Source organism: Bacillus rossius, chromosome 15 (assembly GCF_032445375.1).
Source record: "Bacillus rossius redtenbacheri isolate Brsri chromosome 15, Brsri_v3, whole genome shotgun sequence".
NCBI lineage: Eukaryota > Metazoa > Arthropoda > Insecta > Phasmatodea > Bacillidae > Bacillus > Bacillus rossius.
In genome coordinates, this window is record NC_086342.1 from 22,128,622 (window position 1) to 22,145,141 (window position 16,520).

The 16,520-nt window shown below is 42.3% G+C and overlaps 2 protein-coding genes across 4 annotated transcripts in view; both read left to right on the forward strand.

Annotated features, from left to right (window-relative positions):
- The first annotated feature begins 7,032 nt into the window (after positions 1-7,032).
- LOC134539433 (rRNA N6-adenosine-methyltransferase ZCCHC4) overlaps positions 7,033-16,520 on the forward strand; it is a 59,531-nt gene continuing 50,043 nt past the window's right edge. For all 3 annotated transcript variants that reach the window (XR_010076310.1, XR_010076309.1, XM_063381467.1), the window contains exon 1: positions 7,033-7,227. The gene's annotated coding sequence lies outside the window, so the exon portion shown is untranslated. The remainder of the gene's footprint in view (positions 7,228-16,520) is intronic.
- Positions 7,225-16,417, forward strand: LOC134539436 (cytokine receptor). The gene has a single exon (XM_063381473.1). The coding sequence runs from the start codon at positions 7,748-7,750 to the stop codon at positions 10,532-10,534; it is 2,787 nt and encodes a 928-aa protein (XP_063237543.1). The 5' UTR covers positions 7,225-7,747; the 3' UTR covers positions 10,535-16,417.

A 16,520-nucleotide genomic window follows, 5' to 3' on the forward strand; every position in this document is an offset into this window, starting at 1 on the left:
TGACTTGTCCCGGGCTTCTGAGAGGGGCACAGGGAGGAGCGGGAGCAGTCCCCGAGCAGGGGTCGCTGCCTAAGAACAGGGAGTGGTAGGAGCGGTCCCCCAGAGAGGTCGCTGTCTACCAGAGGAGGGGGGAAGGAGGAGGAGCGGTCCTGCAGAGAGGTCGCTGCCTACCAGAGAAGGAAGGAAGGAGGAGGAGCGGTCCTGCAGAGAGGTCGCTGCCTACCAGAGGAAGGAAGGGGGAGGAGCGGTCCTCCAGAGAGGTCGCTGCCTAAAACAATACTGCTCAAGTATTCAGTCACTTTTATTGGCCCAGAAATACTAGGAAGAGCTTTCTGCCTGGCTTAGCTCAGCCAGGGTAAATATACAAAATATGTACATATTCAGTAGGGAGGGCACATCTGTACCCTTCCTGTGCATACATATTCGACTTACAAAACTCTTTACATTCACTTGTATCATTAACAGTTTCTTGTCACAACACCATATATTTACATATTTGCCCTGAGTTTAGACGGGGCAGGTAGACAAAGTCACCTTACTTTACATTCCCCTTTGTCTGCCATCTAGGGGCGGGTGGCGAACTAAATGTCCTGCCCATAGAGTGTGTAGGAGGGGTGGCGCACCTGGGGCTTGTGCTATTATACCAGCCGAGGCCAAAATGGTGGACATGACAATTCGCCCCCCTCCCTCTGTGGCCTTGACTGGGATCGTTGCACATGCCAGGAGTCAGCACGCTGGGCTTCAGTCCCAGGGCTGGCTCCTCTACACTGGCCACTACACTATGGGGAGGATAGACGGTAGCGGGCTGGTCTGCCCAGCTGTTCCCATGGTCGTAGGGTCCTGGAGGTAGTTGTCCTGGTGAAGAGGGTCTAGTAGGTTCCTGGGGTTCGGGGTTTTTGGACAGATCTGTTTTCCGTCTCCATGGCTGCAGGTGAATCCTGTTCTGGGGAAACCATATTCCTCGGTCTGGAAAAGGCTCTTTCTTCCAGTGGCATCTTGCCTTTGAGAGGGCGCCGCTCAGCGGCTGTCTCCATGACTGCATGGTCGATTTCCCCTTTGGGGTTCCCCCTTTCTGGCACCACTGAAAACCACTGCCCGAGTTATTTTGGCTTAGCTTGGTGGTGGCAGAGCGAAGGGAAGGAGTTTCTTGAAGTCTCTGGTCCCCTTGCGTCAACACAACCATAGGTTGGTCTCTGTGTTGTTCAGTGCAGATTCTAGGATTAGGGTTACCACCACTTTGATTAGGGGCATTCAGGTCACCCATTCCTTTGGTGCCCCAGTCAAGAGTCCGGCGGGACGTTCGTCCGAAGTGTATAGTTTGATCTTCAAAGTCCAATATCGCCTGCTGCTGCGTGAGCCAATCTTGGCCCAGCACAAGTTCTTCTCGAAGGTCCTTTGCGACTAAACATGGGATCTCCATCTCCATATCGGCTATGCAGCATTGTACCACAGCATTGCCCAGTAAGGTCATGGTGGATCCCTGGGTGGCAAGCTGTGCCCTTTGGGGTTGGGAATTAATAGGGGTCCCTATTATCTGCACCACACTCTCGCGCACATAATTAGTGGTGGCGGCTGAGTCGATAAGAGCCTGAATGGGCTGTGAGTCCAGTTGCACCTTGACTCTTGGCAGTTCTTGTTGTGGGTGGTGCTGTACGCACATAAGGCTCGGGGTCGGTCTACCTTCGAGCCGAGCTTGGGAGTTGAGGTCTTCTACCTTCGGTGTAGGGGTAGGGCTCGTTGGCACCACTCTTTCCCTCCAGGGGTCTACTGTGTTGAGGCTGTTCCTTTCAGACTGTTTGCAGCGGAGCACTGGGCAGTCTTGGTGAAAGTGTTGTTCAGGGCAGTGCCAACACTTCGGCAACCTTTTGTTGGGGGTAGCATATTCTTGTACCAGGGTTGGTGGTGAACAAGGTTTACTTGTTACAGTGCCCCTAGTTTCGAGACAGTCTCGCTGCACGGCAGTGGCTCGAACTATAAGTTCGGATAAATTCTTGGGAGGCGGATGCCGTAGAAATGGCCGTAGGTTGGGCCGCACCAGCTCCAACAAGGTAGGAAGAAATTCATTTGGGTCTCTCCCTGGGTGTAGCCTCTTATAATGTTTCCTTTTCTGTAGTAAGAAACTTTCGACATCCTCTCCTTCCTTTTGTTTGGTACCATATAATTGGGCAGTAAGCTTTGCCAGTCTTGATTGGCTTCCAAACTGGTTCAGGAAGCCCCCTGTGAACTCTTCCCAGGTGTCATACAGTCCTTCATGGTTATTCCACCATCTAGAGGCTTCCTCAAGTAGTAATGGACCTATCTGGTCCACCCATTCGGTGGGGTGGATTGCATGTGCCCGTAGGGCTTGCTCCCATTGGTGGACAGATTGCACAGGGTCCTCATGATCCTGCCCTCTAAAGGGCCGAGGTACACTTGCAGATCCTGTACTTGAAGGTAAAGTGGGACTCACTCTACACTGGGCGCAGGTAAACGACATCCCAGCAAGGTCCAGTGGTGTATCTTCCCAGCCTAGACAGGCGAGATGGTAGTCGCGATGGCAGGCCTGGCAGGTGACGAGGACTATGGCTGTCGCAGGGCAGTTTGGCGCGAAGCAGCGCCGGGGAGCTGGAACTGTTGGCTTCTTCTCTACCAGAAGTTGTCTGCAGGGCTGGCATATGTGGATATATGCCTGTTCACTGACTTGTTCCACGATACCAAGGCATTGTAGGTGAAACTGGGCATTGCAGCATACACAGGGAATGCTGGGTCCATCCGGTGCACTGCAGCGAGGTGCGGCACAGGATCCAGAAGACATCCTTCAGTTGGGTTGGGCGCCACCAGGTGTTTTCTGCACTCCTGGAAGTGGATGTGGCTCTGGCCGTGCTGATAGCTCTCGTAGAGGCAGGGCGTGGTCCTCAGGTTATCCAAGCTGACTGGCCCCACGTTGGGCGCCAAATTGACTTGTCCCGGGCTTCTGAGAGGGGCACAGGGAGGAGCGGGAGCAGTCCCCGAGCAGGGGTCGCTGCCCAAGAGCAGGGAGTGGTAGGAGTAGTCCCCCAGAGAGGTCGCTGCCTACCAGAGGAGGGGGGAAGGAGGAGGAGCGGTCCTGCAGAGAGGTCGCTGCCTACCAGAGAAGGAAGGAAGGAAGGAGGAGGAGCAGTCCTGCAGAGAGGTCGCTGCATACCAGAGGAAGGAAGGGGGAGGAGCAGTCTTCCAGAGAGGTCGCTGCCTAAACCAATACTGCTCAAGTATTCAGTCACTTTTATTGGCCCAGAAATACTAGGAAGAGCTTTCTGCCTTAGCTCAGCCAGGGTAAATATACAAAATATGTACATATTCAGTAGGGAGGGCACATCTGTACCCTTCCTGTGCATACATATTCGACTTACAAAACTCTTTACATTCACTTGTATCATTAACAGTTTCTTGTCACAACACCATATATTTACATATTTGCCCTGAGTTTAGACGGGGCAGGTAGACAAAGTCACCTTACTTTACATTCCCCTTTGTCTGCCATCTAGGGGCGGGTGGCGAACTAAATGTCCTGCCCATAGAGTGTGTAGGAGGGGTGGCGCACCTGGGGCTTGTGCTATTATACCAGCCGAGGCCAAAATGGTGGACATGACAGAACAAAAAAAACCGAAGATGCACGATCAGGCATTTGGCTCTCTCGTCTGTGACAAAAAGGCTTCACTAATGCCAGCCATAGCACCATGGATAATACATGCATTTCGGGTACGCAATCACGAGGTTTGTTTGACTCGAGGTCTCTCGTACTCCTCGGGAGTTGAAAGATTTGGGAGTTAGTTGACCTGAGGGCAAGAAGAGTCGGTAACTTTTAATACACGAAGAAAACGCTATTTGTTGTAAAACAATGATGGCGGAAAATATAGCAGACAACGTGAGATATTTGTTTGGAAATAATATTTCATCTGAAGATAAAGCTGCTATTGATTTACCATATATTGGACTACAAATTATGAGAGAGCTTGATGAAAGTAAAAAATATAAATATTTCTTTTTGACTTTAAACCGCCTGTATGCATTAGCTAACCTGTACTAGGAAACAATTGCAAATCTTGTGATTGTTAAATAAAGGATGCCGAATAAGTTATATTGAAATGTTTTTCTGCTTCAATGTTGTCATCTATTAAAATATTACCGTCATCACCAAATGTAGCTTGATAACATATTGACTCCATCGTCAAAGTCGCACCAAAACAACCAGCAGACGACTTGCCCTCGCAACTCTTCCTCGAGAGGAGGAGCATCGAGAGCATGACCTGAGTGACCTGAGAGCAACTTGCCCCCACGAGTAAAACGACCATCCCCAAACTGTTTCCGGAAAAGGGCGCCCCGAGAGTTGACAGGTCAAAAAGATACCTCGAGTCAAAAAAACCTTAGGTTTGAATACTTTCAGATAAAAACACTATGCTCAATTTCACCATTTTTGTTTAATATTTTAAACAAAGTTTTAAAAAACTGATCTTTGATTTGTAACAAATACTATTTCATAGTGTTTACTTGTGTTCAAGAGAGATATCGGTCGTTTAATTTCTAAATTGAAATTTAGAAATAAAAATATAAAGCCCACACAAAAGTGTCAGAAGATTCTTGAAGACGAAAACAAAACAACATCAAATTTTTTAGCAAGAAAAATTAGTTAAATAAGATGATTATAATGATTTTATGAAACAGTTGCTAGTGAGAACGAAATCAAATTTATAGATTATTTCCGGATAATTCAACTCAATTTGATAGCATTCCCTTGGAATCAAAAATATTTGGACAAACTCGTAGAACCATATTCTGAAGACGAAAACGAATTATTCTTAAGACCATTACCAAGACTATTAAAAAAAAAAAATAGTCCATACCTTATCAGTGAAGCTAAAAAAATATATATATACTTGCCATGGACATGGATTTGGATGACATACATCAGCAACTATTGTATTCTGGAGATATCCCAACTACGACACCGACTTTTCTAAACGATTTTTTGCTGCTTCTGCTCCTTCAAGAGTTCAGCAACATCCACTTGAACTCACACAAAGATGTTGACGCGAACCCCGCTACCTCCGTGTGAATTTTGGCGTAATAGGTAATGTCTGGAATCTCAGGGTAGGTTCGGCCTTGTGGCGGGGGGCAGAGGTTCGCCGCAGCAGGGCCCCCCGAGCTTTTTAGGCCACTCGGGACGCCTGATATGTCCAAGAAAACACTGTATTAAAACTTATTCATTTAATCCGGCACAGCCCTTTACAAGGTGCTACCTCTCCTGGCCGTAACGGTTGTCCCGAAACGAATCGTCACATGCGCGGCCACTCCCTCAGTGGCGGCTCGTGATTTGAATACCTGGTAAGGTCATTCAGTTCTGACACGACACGACGAATACATATGTGATGTGCATGCTAAACAAAACACAACTGGAACCCTAAGCAAGATCACACTTCACAATAACATTACGTATTACACTAGGCTAGGATCGTGTAGGCCCGCTACTCCAGTGACGCTACATGAGTCCTGGAACTGTCCCAGATACTGTTGCGTTAGAAAATTGGTTACGTGGTGCCTACTGGCTGCCTCGTGCAGGCTAAAACTAAATAGCCGACTGGCTAAGATATTGCGTGAGGCGCCGACGGACTATCTCGCAGTCCTCTCACAGTACTTGCGTATGACGTAGCATGCTCGTCTTGGAACACTTATTTATTAAGTTACATACCATACAGTGAATCGAGACCGACCACGGAACTGAAGGAAAAGGTTTAAGAATTACTTAACTATGGTAAACTCCATGTAAGTGAAAATAAAGATAATGCTGGTCCCGTGACGCGCAGCAGCTGCCATCCACTATGAGCTCCGGAAGGATACTGCCGCTCTCACCACGTGTGACCCCCCTCCCCGCCAGCCCTTCCGCGCAAAACGCATGTTTTTCGCGGGAAACTGAACCGGCCAGGTTCGGGACAAGGCGCACGGTGAAGCAATTTTGGAAGAAATAAAGTGTTAAACAATGAAAATAAAGTCTAATACGTTCCTGTGGAAAAAATACATAAACACTCTTGTAGTTCGGTGGAGGGATATGCCACACCCGGCTGGTCTCCTCCGCCGACGTGGCACTAATTGCGTGGCATTCGCCTCGTTGCATTTCCTATACTCCGGTGCGCGCTTGAGCGCATTCGGTGTACACACTTTCGTGAAATGTTGATGAGGCATAGCGGTCTATGCGACATAGAGGAGCATTGGCGGTCGGCATCAATGTCTAATTACATGCCTAATCACAGAAGTGCTTACAATGTCTTTCAATGGTGATGATCAGCAACAATAAATAATTCTATGTTTATTCGTAACGTTTATTCAAATAAATAAAATTGCAACATATTCTTATTTTTTTCAAAACTATTTGTTTTATATACTTTCCATATAATGTACAAAAAAAAACTACATGCACTAGAACAAGGCATCATGTGAGTTCTTACTTTAATGTTAGTGCCAGTTTCTTTGCAGTTGCTATGGGTTTTGAAACTCGGTTGCTAGATACAGTTGCTAATTTAACTTCATAAACATACTGGTCGGGTATTAATCGGAAAAAATGTTTTTGACTTTTATTTCTTCGTCCAACAAGTGTCTGGAGATTAAAATGCTGTAAACTTATTTTTCTCGCTGTTGGAAGATTTGGCTGATACTTTTGAGTTTTCTGTAAAGGTATTCGAAAGTAGCGATTTCTTCTGCTTCCACGTTTCTGCGCCCAACGCAATAAACAAGCGTTTTCACCCTATGCGACGGCGAAATACCGTCGCTAGGAAAACATACATTTGAATCTTTTAGTATTAAACGTGCGGGAACAAACATTGTTAATCTATGGTGCTCATTTAACTTTTAACCACGTTAAAGTTAAAAGACACCAGAAAACGGTTAATTGTATGGTCTTTTAGATGCTTAATTTAATACAGGCCAATTTAATATTACAATTTTTTTCTTAAATAATTGTTAAAAATTAATGAAGTTTACTTTTTGTTTGTATGGTTGATTTAGGTGGTTTTTTAAAATGCATAATACCCAATTTGTACCTGTGCCTTTTGACTTTTTGTGTTTTTCAGTAGTGTCCGCTAGTTTGTATTAATTATGTGTCTGTTAAAGACAATTATTTTATTATTGAAATTGACCATTATATATATTTAAATATCATAATTTGTTCTTGGCATCTAAATAATTGTGGGAGTGGCGTTCTCTAGCTTGATCAGAAAGGTACGTTTGGATTGAGTAGTCAATGCTAACATTTTGACTTGTGCGGTAAGCTTTTAATAATATTTCTTGTAGCTTTGTTGTGCAAATATTATTAGATAAAATAGCTGTGAAAGTAATTTTATATCGCACTGGTATTTTGAGACTTGACTAAAAGTTACGAGAAAATATATCTGGCATCAATTGAACATGGCATTTAAGTTCTTGTTATGTTTATATTATTTGGCCTTGAACTTAATCAGTTTACGTTTTCATTTTTGTTGAGATCTGTGTTAAGTGAACTGTTAATGTTAAGGCTTAGTTCATGTTTGTGCAATTTCTCAGAAACTTCGTGATGGCAAAATAATGTAATTTTTCGATGTTGACGGTTTCATATCATTTCAGTGGTTGTTTAGCCGTGTGAAGTGAATATCATAGGTCAACATAACTCGTGTAAATGGTTTTTTGTTTATACGTATTGGTGAATCTACTATACGCACGAAGATTTCTTTCGTCGCACCCGTGATGAAGACAAACACCTGAGATGTGGGCGTTAGGAATAATGCAGTGTTGCCAGTGGATAATAACATTTCAAACATTTAAACATTTTAAGGCATTTTTGATAGTGCTCTCCCTTCTTCTATTTATTGGCGAAAGTGCTGTTGAAACGTGCAGTACTGGTTTAACTACGCCTGGCACTATAGTTCCTGAAAATGACATTAAAATTAAGCATGGTGACCCCTTAGAAATGTTCTGTATTCTGTACGAAAACAATACGTATGGTCGAAATGCAAGCGATCTTTTTTTCGAAAGAGATTCAAAAGTGGTTTCGCCTGAATATACAAGCATCATCAACCGAACCACTCTTCGTTTGTACATACCTAAACCACCACCTTCTGCCAGTTCGTACCTGTGCAAACTACGCATGTCATCAAAAGGAAACAAAAAAGAACCAGATGTAGCTGTCTGTCTTAATACAGTGTATGTTGGACTTCCGCCTCAAGATGTCATTAATTTTACTTGCATTTCAAACAATTGGGAGAATTTAACATGTTCTTGGACTGTTCCTAAGAATTATGTGCCAACCACTTATCAAGTATACTGCTACCTTGGTGTTGGAAAACTACGTAGTAGATGCCCAAATAATACTGATGAAAAATTTCAGTATTGTTTTTGGAATAAGGAAACTAGCCCTCATTACCGTAGTGTTAAGAAGGAATATATGTTTAGTATAGATGCTTCAAATGATTTTGGAAACACTACTTTTGAGCATTCTATAAATCATTGGGCACATGTTGTTCCAGCTAAACCGAAAGATTTGAGTGTTATACAGACTACCAGTTACAGTGCTTTACTCTCTTGGGCAGTAACTCATCCAATGGATAACTTTTTACCGGGCTTATCAGTAAAAATAGAATATCGTTCACAGTACGATCCAAAAACTGTTTGGCAGCTTGCAGATACAACTAACTTTAAAGTATCTAAGCATGCACATTATAATTTAACTGGTTTGAAGTATGCAAACACAGTTTATGAGGCCCGTGTTTACATGAAGTCAGCAATTGCTGTGGATGATGCTTATTGGTCAAAGCCTGCGACTGTGGGAATCAAAACAAAAGCAACAATTCCTGGTGCTTCTCCAGAAACAGATATTGGAAGCTTTGAGATCAGTAGCAGAGTGTTAGGTCGTGAGGTTTTTGTTTACTGGCAACACATAAATAATTTTTTGAAGAATGGCAATGATTTCAAGTACGTAATAACAGATGTTAGAGAAAATGGTATTCAAAAACAGTTGTTTCCTGTTGAAATGCAAAATGCATATGCAAAATTTAAAGGGCTAAGCAAAAGTAGTAGCTACAGTTTTACAATTGTATCTGCAAATGCAGTTGGACATTCACTTGAATCTTCAAAAGTTTTCATTCCAAGTGAAGATGAAATCCCACCACAACCCATATCATTTGCAAACACCGCTTTTCAAAATGGAACTTTTGAGTTGTCCTGGAAACCACCTGCTAACATCTCAGGGATAAAAGATTATACTATTTTCTGGTGTGAGGATGAACGTGATCGTCCATATCAGTGCAAAGGTTTTCTAGACTGGATACATGTACCCAAAAATGAAAATGTCAAGTTATTGCACGTGCCTAATAATAACAACACCTATCAGTTTGCCATTTCTGTCAATAGTGAAAAAGCTAGCAGTGGAATGGTATGGGCTTCGTGTACGGTGATACATAACCAGAGCATTAGAAAAATGAAAGAAGTGAAGATAAAAAGTGTTAATGCAACTTTCTTAGAACTAGAATGGATCTTGGACTGTTCCGAACATGTCGGGACGGTGAAAGGATACCGTATTTACTATTGCCCCACGCCAGAGATGAAGACCATCGAGTGCAAAGGAGAGGAAATGAACGAGACGGTAGACGACGGTCCGTGGGCGCAAGGTAATTACGTGGTGCGAAACTTGAAGCCGTATACCACGTACAGGGTTTCAGTTGCAGTGATCAGCAGCAAACTGGTGGAAGGTCCTCGCAGCGATTACAAATTCGTCACCACCACGGAAAGTGCCCCACAGCCGGTGGAGAATTTGTCGGTTTCCAAGATCACGAACGTTTCCGTGCTGGTGTCGTGGGCGCCGCCGGCAATCCAAAACGGCATCATCAAGCGCTACGAGATATCGTACAACGGTCATTCGAAGACGGTCTATCCTCCCGCCAACGAGACCACGCTGGATGGACTGACGCCGTTCACGAACTACTCGGTGAGCGTGACGGCGTGCACGGTGAACTGCTCGTTCGTGGTGAGCGTGCCGGTGCAGACCAGGATAGGGAGCCCGGGCCGGATGGAGGCGCCCAAGGTGAGCATCACCAACACGTCGCAGGCGCGGGTGAGCTGGGAGCCTCCGCTGCTACCCGGGGGGCAGCTCGACAAGTACACGCTGCGGTTGGCGAGCGAGAACGACGCTTCGCCCCCGAGCTACATGGACACCACCGACACGGAGGTGGAAGTGCAGATCAGCTGCGCCAACAAGGGCTGGGGACGGAAGTACCTGTTCGCGGTGCGGGCCTCCAACAGGGACGGGGCGGCCTGGTACGCGGGGCCCTGGAGCGCGGACGGCGAGGGCAGCTGCGTCACCACCGAGATGTCGGAGGCGCTGATCGTCTTCATCAGCCTGTGCGGCGTCATGGCGACGGGGGCGGCCTGCGTCGGGGCCTTCTTCGCCGCCCGCCGGGTGTGGGGCCACTACAACGAGATGCGGCACGTCAAGGTCACCCTCCCTCCCGGCCTGGCCTCCGTCAACGTCTATTGCCCCACGAGCTACTCCTACTGAGCGACGTGGCTTGCCAGCGTGTCTTCTCCGGTGTTTTGGTTTTTGCTGTTTGTGCCTGACTTGTTGTGATATCGTGTGCGTTGCAGATGCAGACCGTTGATATTTTCCGTAGCTGTGTGTGTGTGGACTAGTTTGCAGTGTTTTGTTTATGGTGTTGCAATGCAGAAAATAATTTTAACAACTTACACAACTAGATACACATCTTGTTTATGAGGGATGTAGAGTTGCTGGAGGTTTTGTGTTTTAACTCCTTATTACTTCACCACCCCTTGGAAAATGATTCAGTGCAGTTGTTTTTCATTGCCCGAGTATTTAGGAGCCCTTTTATTTTAAGATTCTTGGACATGAGATTACGTGTATTTTATATTTTAGAAGGACCTACATAAACAGTTTCTTCGTGATTAGGCCTATACTTGTACCTTTTTTATTAGCTGCTATGGCAGTGGGCTAGGTTTGTTGCGAGGTGACATGGGCAGAACATCAGATCTACTTGGAGCAACACGGTTGTATGTTGTTTGCCTTCACTTAGCCACCGTGCGATACATTGCGAGAGGTGATATTGTTCCGTACCTGCAAAGTTTACAATAATGTGTGAACAGAAACTTTTCAAACTGGCGTCCATAACACAAAGGTTGACCGAGGATCAAGCCTAAGGGTCTTGACTGAGCAGAGTTCACTATCGGGAGCTGTAGAATGCTCATGGTCACAGGATGTTACTAAGTCCCAAACAAAATTTTCTTGTGCACTTGGTGGATTGTGGTTATTGATTGGTGGGTACCTACTTTTTAATACAGATTTCATTTATGACTTGCTAGGGTGTGTCATTTGTTGCATACTTTTATTGATAGTATTATCCAGCCAATCTGAACTATTGAACTCAGCCATGTCCGTCTACAATCACCAAATTTAACTCAAGCCTGCCTTGTGCTAGTTCCATTCGACAACACGATTGAACTGAGTTCCAAAATTTTAACCTCTTATTGACTGCAAGATAGCACTCGGCCTAGTGAGGATTTTTATGTTCAGAGTAGCTGGAGGATGCTATATATATTCTGCAGCGTGGTCATTTTATTCAATGTTTTATTTTATGCAGTTTTGAAACCTTACTAGTAAAGACAGTGTTGCCAAAACAAGAAGTGTGTCCACAGTTTCTTGATCAGACAAACAAAGCCATTGTCCAAAAGGGTCATCCACTTTCACAACTCTTATGGTCACGTAAATGTCCCAAAATTAACAGTATCAATGCTGGAAGTTATGAAAAACAGTTCCAGTGTTTACTGCTAATTAGCAACTTTTTTTTTTGATGCCTCGTTTCCAGTTTATATTTGCTCATTAAATAAGAAAAGTTTAAGAGACTAAAGTATTGTGGATATCTTTATAAAGGTTTCAGCTTACTAACTTAAAAAAAAAAAATGGTTTGTTCCAGCTAATATTAGATGTATTAGTGTGTTGTATTTAATTTTGCTTATCATATTTAACAAATTACTTTGGGATATCAAACAGCTACAAGAAAAGTATATTAAAAAGTCCTGAAATTGCTTCACCATGGTAATTGTTCTCATTGGGTATCCAGTTGTATTTCAACATAAAATATCGAAATAAAAAAAAGGAATTGGATTTGTTTGCGATAACTGTTGTTTTAAACAGTGTAAGAGCAAGCTGTAATTAATTAATATTTTCAAATAAAAATATATGTGATCTTACCCAATATTGGGGTAGTTGCTTGCATGGTTTCAAATATCTTAATTTTGTTTGCATTAAAAACATTTTTGTAATAAAATGATCTTCCTTGTTCTGGTATCACATGCAAGTAGCACTGATGAGTTTTTGTTTTGTTTCCAAGACTATTGATCAACTGGAACTGGCTACTGGCATGGTTGTCAAAGAATTTTGCATGACTGTCCGGATTTGAACCTCTGCCATAAGAACACAGGAACCAGAATACTTTTTTTTTTTTTTTTTTGCTTAAGGTGGCATTCTGAGCGCCGGTTGTAGAAGCTCCATTTACAAACTGATCAAAATTTATGCTAAGTATCTGTTTACAAACAGCATTAAAGAGCCATTGCACTTTCAATGGGAGTTTCATACTTAACACCTCAAGCGGTTGTTTTCACATACATTTTTAGGTGTGAAAAATTTGGTACGCAGTATTGTAACTAGCTTTACTAACCTTTAGCTTCAATATTCTACCATGACATTATGGAATGACACCATAATAGTCGCATACAATTGCGTTTGTCAGACGCAAAGATTACACCATTTTGGCGGCTTTTTGATACTGTTACGATTTACCTGCGGGGGTTCGTAAAGGATAGCCCAATTAAAGATTTTTATTACACACACAGTTTTATTTATTACTACTACTTGCCACTTACAAATAATCTTCTAAATTGGCAGATAATTAATTACATGTAAAGAAATGTCAATTCCCCAGTCACTCGTTTCACACACCTCGCTGGGCCGCACTTCCGGCGCAACTCTCGCCGCAGCACCCCTCGTGGGTCTCCGCCGCGGGACTCCGTCGCCGCACTTCGCCGCCGCCGCCGTCACACCCTTCGCCGAGATCCCACACGACGACTCGCTCGCCACTTCACTCGGGACTCCGCCGCGCCCGCGACTCTATCGCCCGGAAACTCCCGACTCCACTGAACTCACTCACTCCCTGCCCTGGAACCTTCGTCCAAGGACTTCGCCACTCTGCCGCACCTGCGGCACTATCGCCCGGAAACTCCGCCGCGGGAGAACTCCCCACTCAGACTCTCTCTCTGACTCAGACTGACTCGAAGGTCGGCCCAACCTCCTTAAATAGCCCTTGGGTTCCCATCCAGAACAATCGGGCATGTCTCCGAGATATCGCGCGACCTTCGCCATCGAAATGTCCAGAAACGTGTCGTGAGTCCTCGAAGGACGCGGTGGCTGCTCAAAGAACGCCGATAAACGTGTCTGAGTCCTTTTATTCCGCAGTGCGGCCTCTTTTCAGTAACCCGATCTGAGGCAGGTGCGCGCTGCGACGGTCAGGATGTAGCGAGATAGTATGACACGAGATACCAGGGAGAGGATGCAGGTGGAAGGGGGAGCAGACAGGCCGAACGAGCACAGCAACGCCAAGCACTGCAGCCAAGCGCGATCGTAACAATACTTTTGGATAGCCATGGGGTGAAATGAATTATTGGTGGCGTAAAGAATGGAGTTAATGTTTAGGTTTTTAACATTTTTTTTGTTAGTGATGAAAATCGGAAACAACAGAACATAGCATTGTTCTTCATTTTGGTATAACGTTTGGTTATATAAAGAGGTTATATAGATTAGCTGAAGACTCGTACAGATAACTATGCTGGCTGAATAAAAATATTAAGTCTTATCAGAGAGAACTAGTTAAGGACCTTTTTTTATGCTGTTTCATTTAAATTCTCTCCTGCACAGTTTATATAACTTTTCCTTCTTTAACTTAAGTCGTAAATTTTGATACAAAACAGTATGTGCCATAACATAAATGTACACAAATACTGAAGTGATGTCATACAGGTTTTAATGGTTTCTGTTATGTTTGGCAACACTGGACTTGAGATGCATTATTAAACTGTTAATTTTTTTTCAGGTCTTGTTTTCCCATTTGAAGTTAACAATTTGCTCATTTTTAGGGAGTGTTTTTTTCCTGGAGTGACCTTGTAGCATGTTGCGAGTGTCAGGTGATGTTTAATGTGGGTGTACACGATTATCTTTTTTAAAAAAAAATTATTTGCTATTTTACTGTGGTGTATTTTGGAATCATGGCACCATGAAATGGAACAAAAATGTTCAGTGGCAATGAATCTGTGTCTGCCTATAGTAACAAATATATTCACCAAATAATATATGTTTTTATTAGTAATTACTAAGACAAAGATGTTTCTTGAGGTGTATCCTATAGAATTATTCTGTAAATATGTATGTTGTTAATATTTTTTTTTGTTGCTGTTGTTTAGTGTTTATAGTTGTCCATACAAACTGTAATATTTGCACAATATTTTACTGGCTGCTAACAAAGGAAACTATTCTATATGGCTTTGAATTTTAATTGTAATTTGGAATGTGAGTGTATATTGCAAACATTATTAATTTTTAACTTTTTTTACCTAAGTAAAAAAATTATTTTTTATGTAAATAATGTTTAGGTGTTTTATAAATTATGGTTTGGTGATATATCTTAAGGGGTGTTGAAAGAAACTGTACTTTTTAAAACTGTTTTAAATTGAGTTGTTCAATAGTAAATTTTGCTTGTAATTTCAGTTTTTTTGGGAGGTCAAACCATTTTTTTTTTTCACTGGTAGCTTGTGGCAAGAGTGCACTTTTCAATATTGTGTTAAGTGCTGTTAGATTTAATGGGAAAATAATTACTGCGTGTCAATTAAAATAATTTTGAAAATTATACTCTTATTTCATTTGTGTCAGGATTAAGCAAATCTTAGCTCTTTGCCTTATTATTAATGACACTGTTTCTTGTCTTTGTTTTTAGACCCCAAAATCCTTGAATTATCTTGAACAATTTATCTTAATTTGGGAATGTGTGACAGGGTATGACTATTTTTATGTTTGTTATTGGTTTGGTACTAATAGGTTTACATCTATTACAGTTGGGTGGAAATTACAGATTATTTAATGCGGACGACTGCAAATTACGTAATAGTTACACTAAGCTACGAATATTGATTTGAAAATAAGCCCAATGCTGGATCGTACAGTTTAAGTCGTAAAATGAAAATAATAAGTACGTTCCATCAACCTTTCAGTAATATTAATGGTCAGTATGCACATATGCTGGGCAAGGTAACATAATAACAATCATGAATGTAGCATAGCAATTACTTTCAGACTAGTGCATTAGAGGTGATGAAATATCTGTGACCTATATTACGAGTTCATTATCTTCATACTCTTAAGAAGCTCATATAATCTGCAATTCTGAATTTTACTTCGAAATCTTTTAATAATGTGTTTTACTGTGATTACTCATGAGTGTGGTTTCAATCCCTTACCCACTTCTCACACTGCTTACATGTTTTGTAAACCAAATGGAAGTCAAGTAAAAGCTACAGATTTTTCTGATGTTGTGTAAAAATTTATGTATCATCTGAAGTGTTTTTATCTTAGGTGACTTTTGATCTTTATTATTTTTGACGGCGGAAGGACTACTCCGTAAGCGTGGTCCTTTGTCCTCTAGGTTCTCCTGGCAGTTGGTGTAACTAGTAGACTCTTCAGCGTACAAGCTCAAAGCTGGTGTGTGTTTCAGCTTTGTACTGGTTTTCACGCGTTTTGAAAATGGTGGCCACTGCAGTTTAGTCCGTGGATTGGCACAGTAATTTAACTACACATTTTTGTTCGTAGTAACTTGGTTTCATGCTGCATGTCTGTGAACTTGAATCAGTAGGTGCACATTAACCGTAAAAATTTGTCACACGAGTCGGCAGATTTGAGTTCCATAGTTTTTGCCACGTGTGGCCACAGAATCACTTAACTGTAGTCGAAGGGGAAATTCAAATTACTGCAGGAGTAAAGTGTCCATTTTAAGAGTTTATATTGTGCTGTGCCTTCAGGCAGGGTCTCTCTAGCAGGAAAGACTGATTTGTATGTAATTTTTATCTGGTATGTACTTTGAACTTAAAAGGAGTTGTCAGATTATTATTTTTTAAGTTGTGAAATATGTGTGTGAAAAAGCAACATGATTTTTGAATGTTTTTATCCTCTATAGATTTATTTTATTGACTTTATTTAGTCATACCATTTGATACAAATAAAGTTAAATTTAGTTGTACTGAATATATTAATGTAATTGCATATTTACAAATTTATGTATAGTAAAGAATTTGTTTATAAGTTGTTGTATTAAAATATTTTTTTTTGAAATACATTTTTTTTTTTAAATTGCTCCAAAACTGTTACCAGCACGTATTTGCCTAGTAAAGATTATGCATATTATGGATTGACAAGTTTGTCAGAATTCTGATAT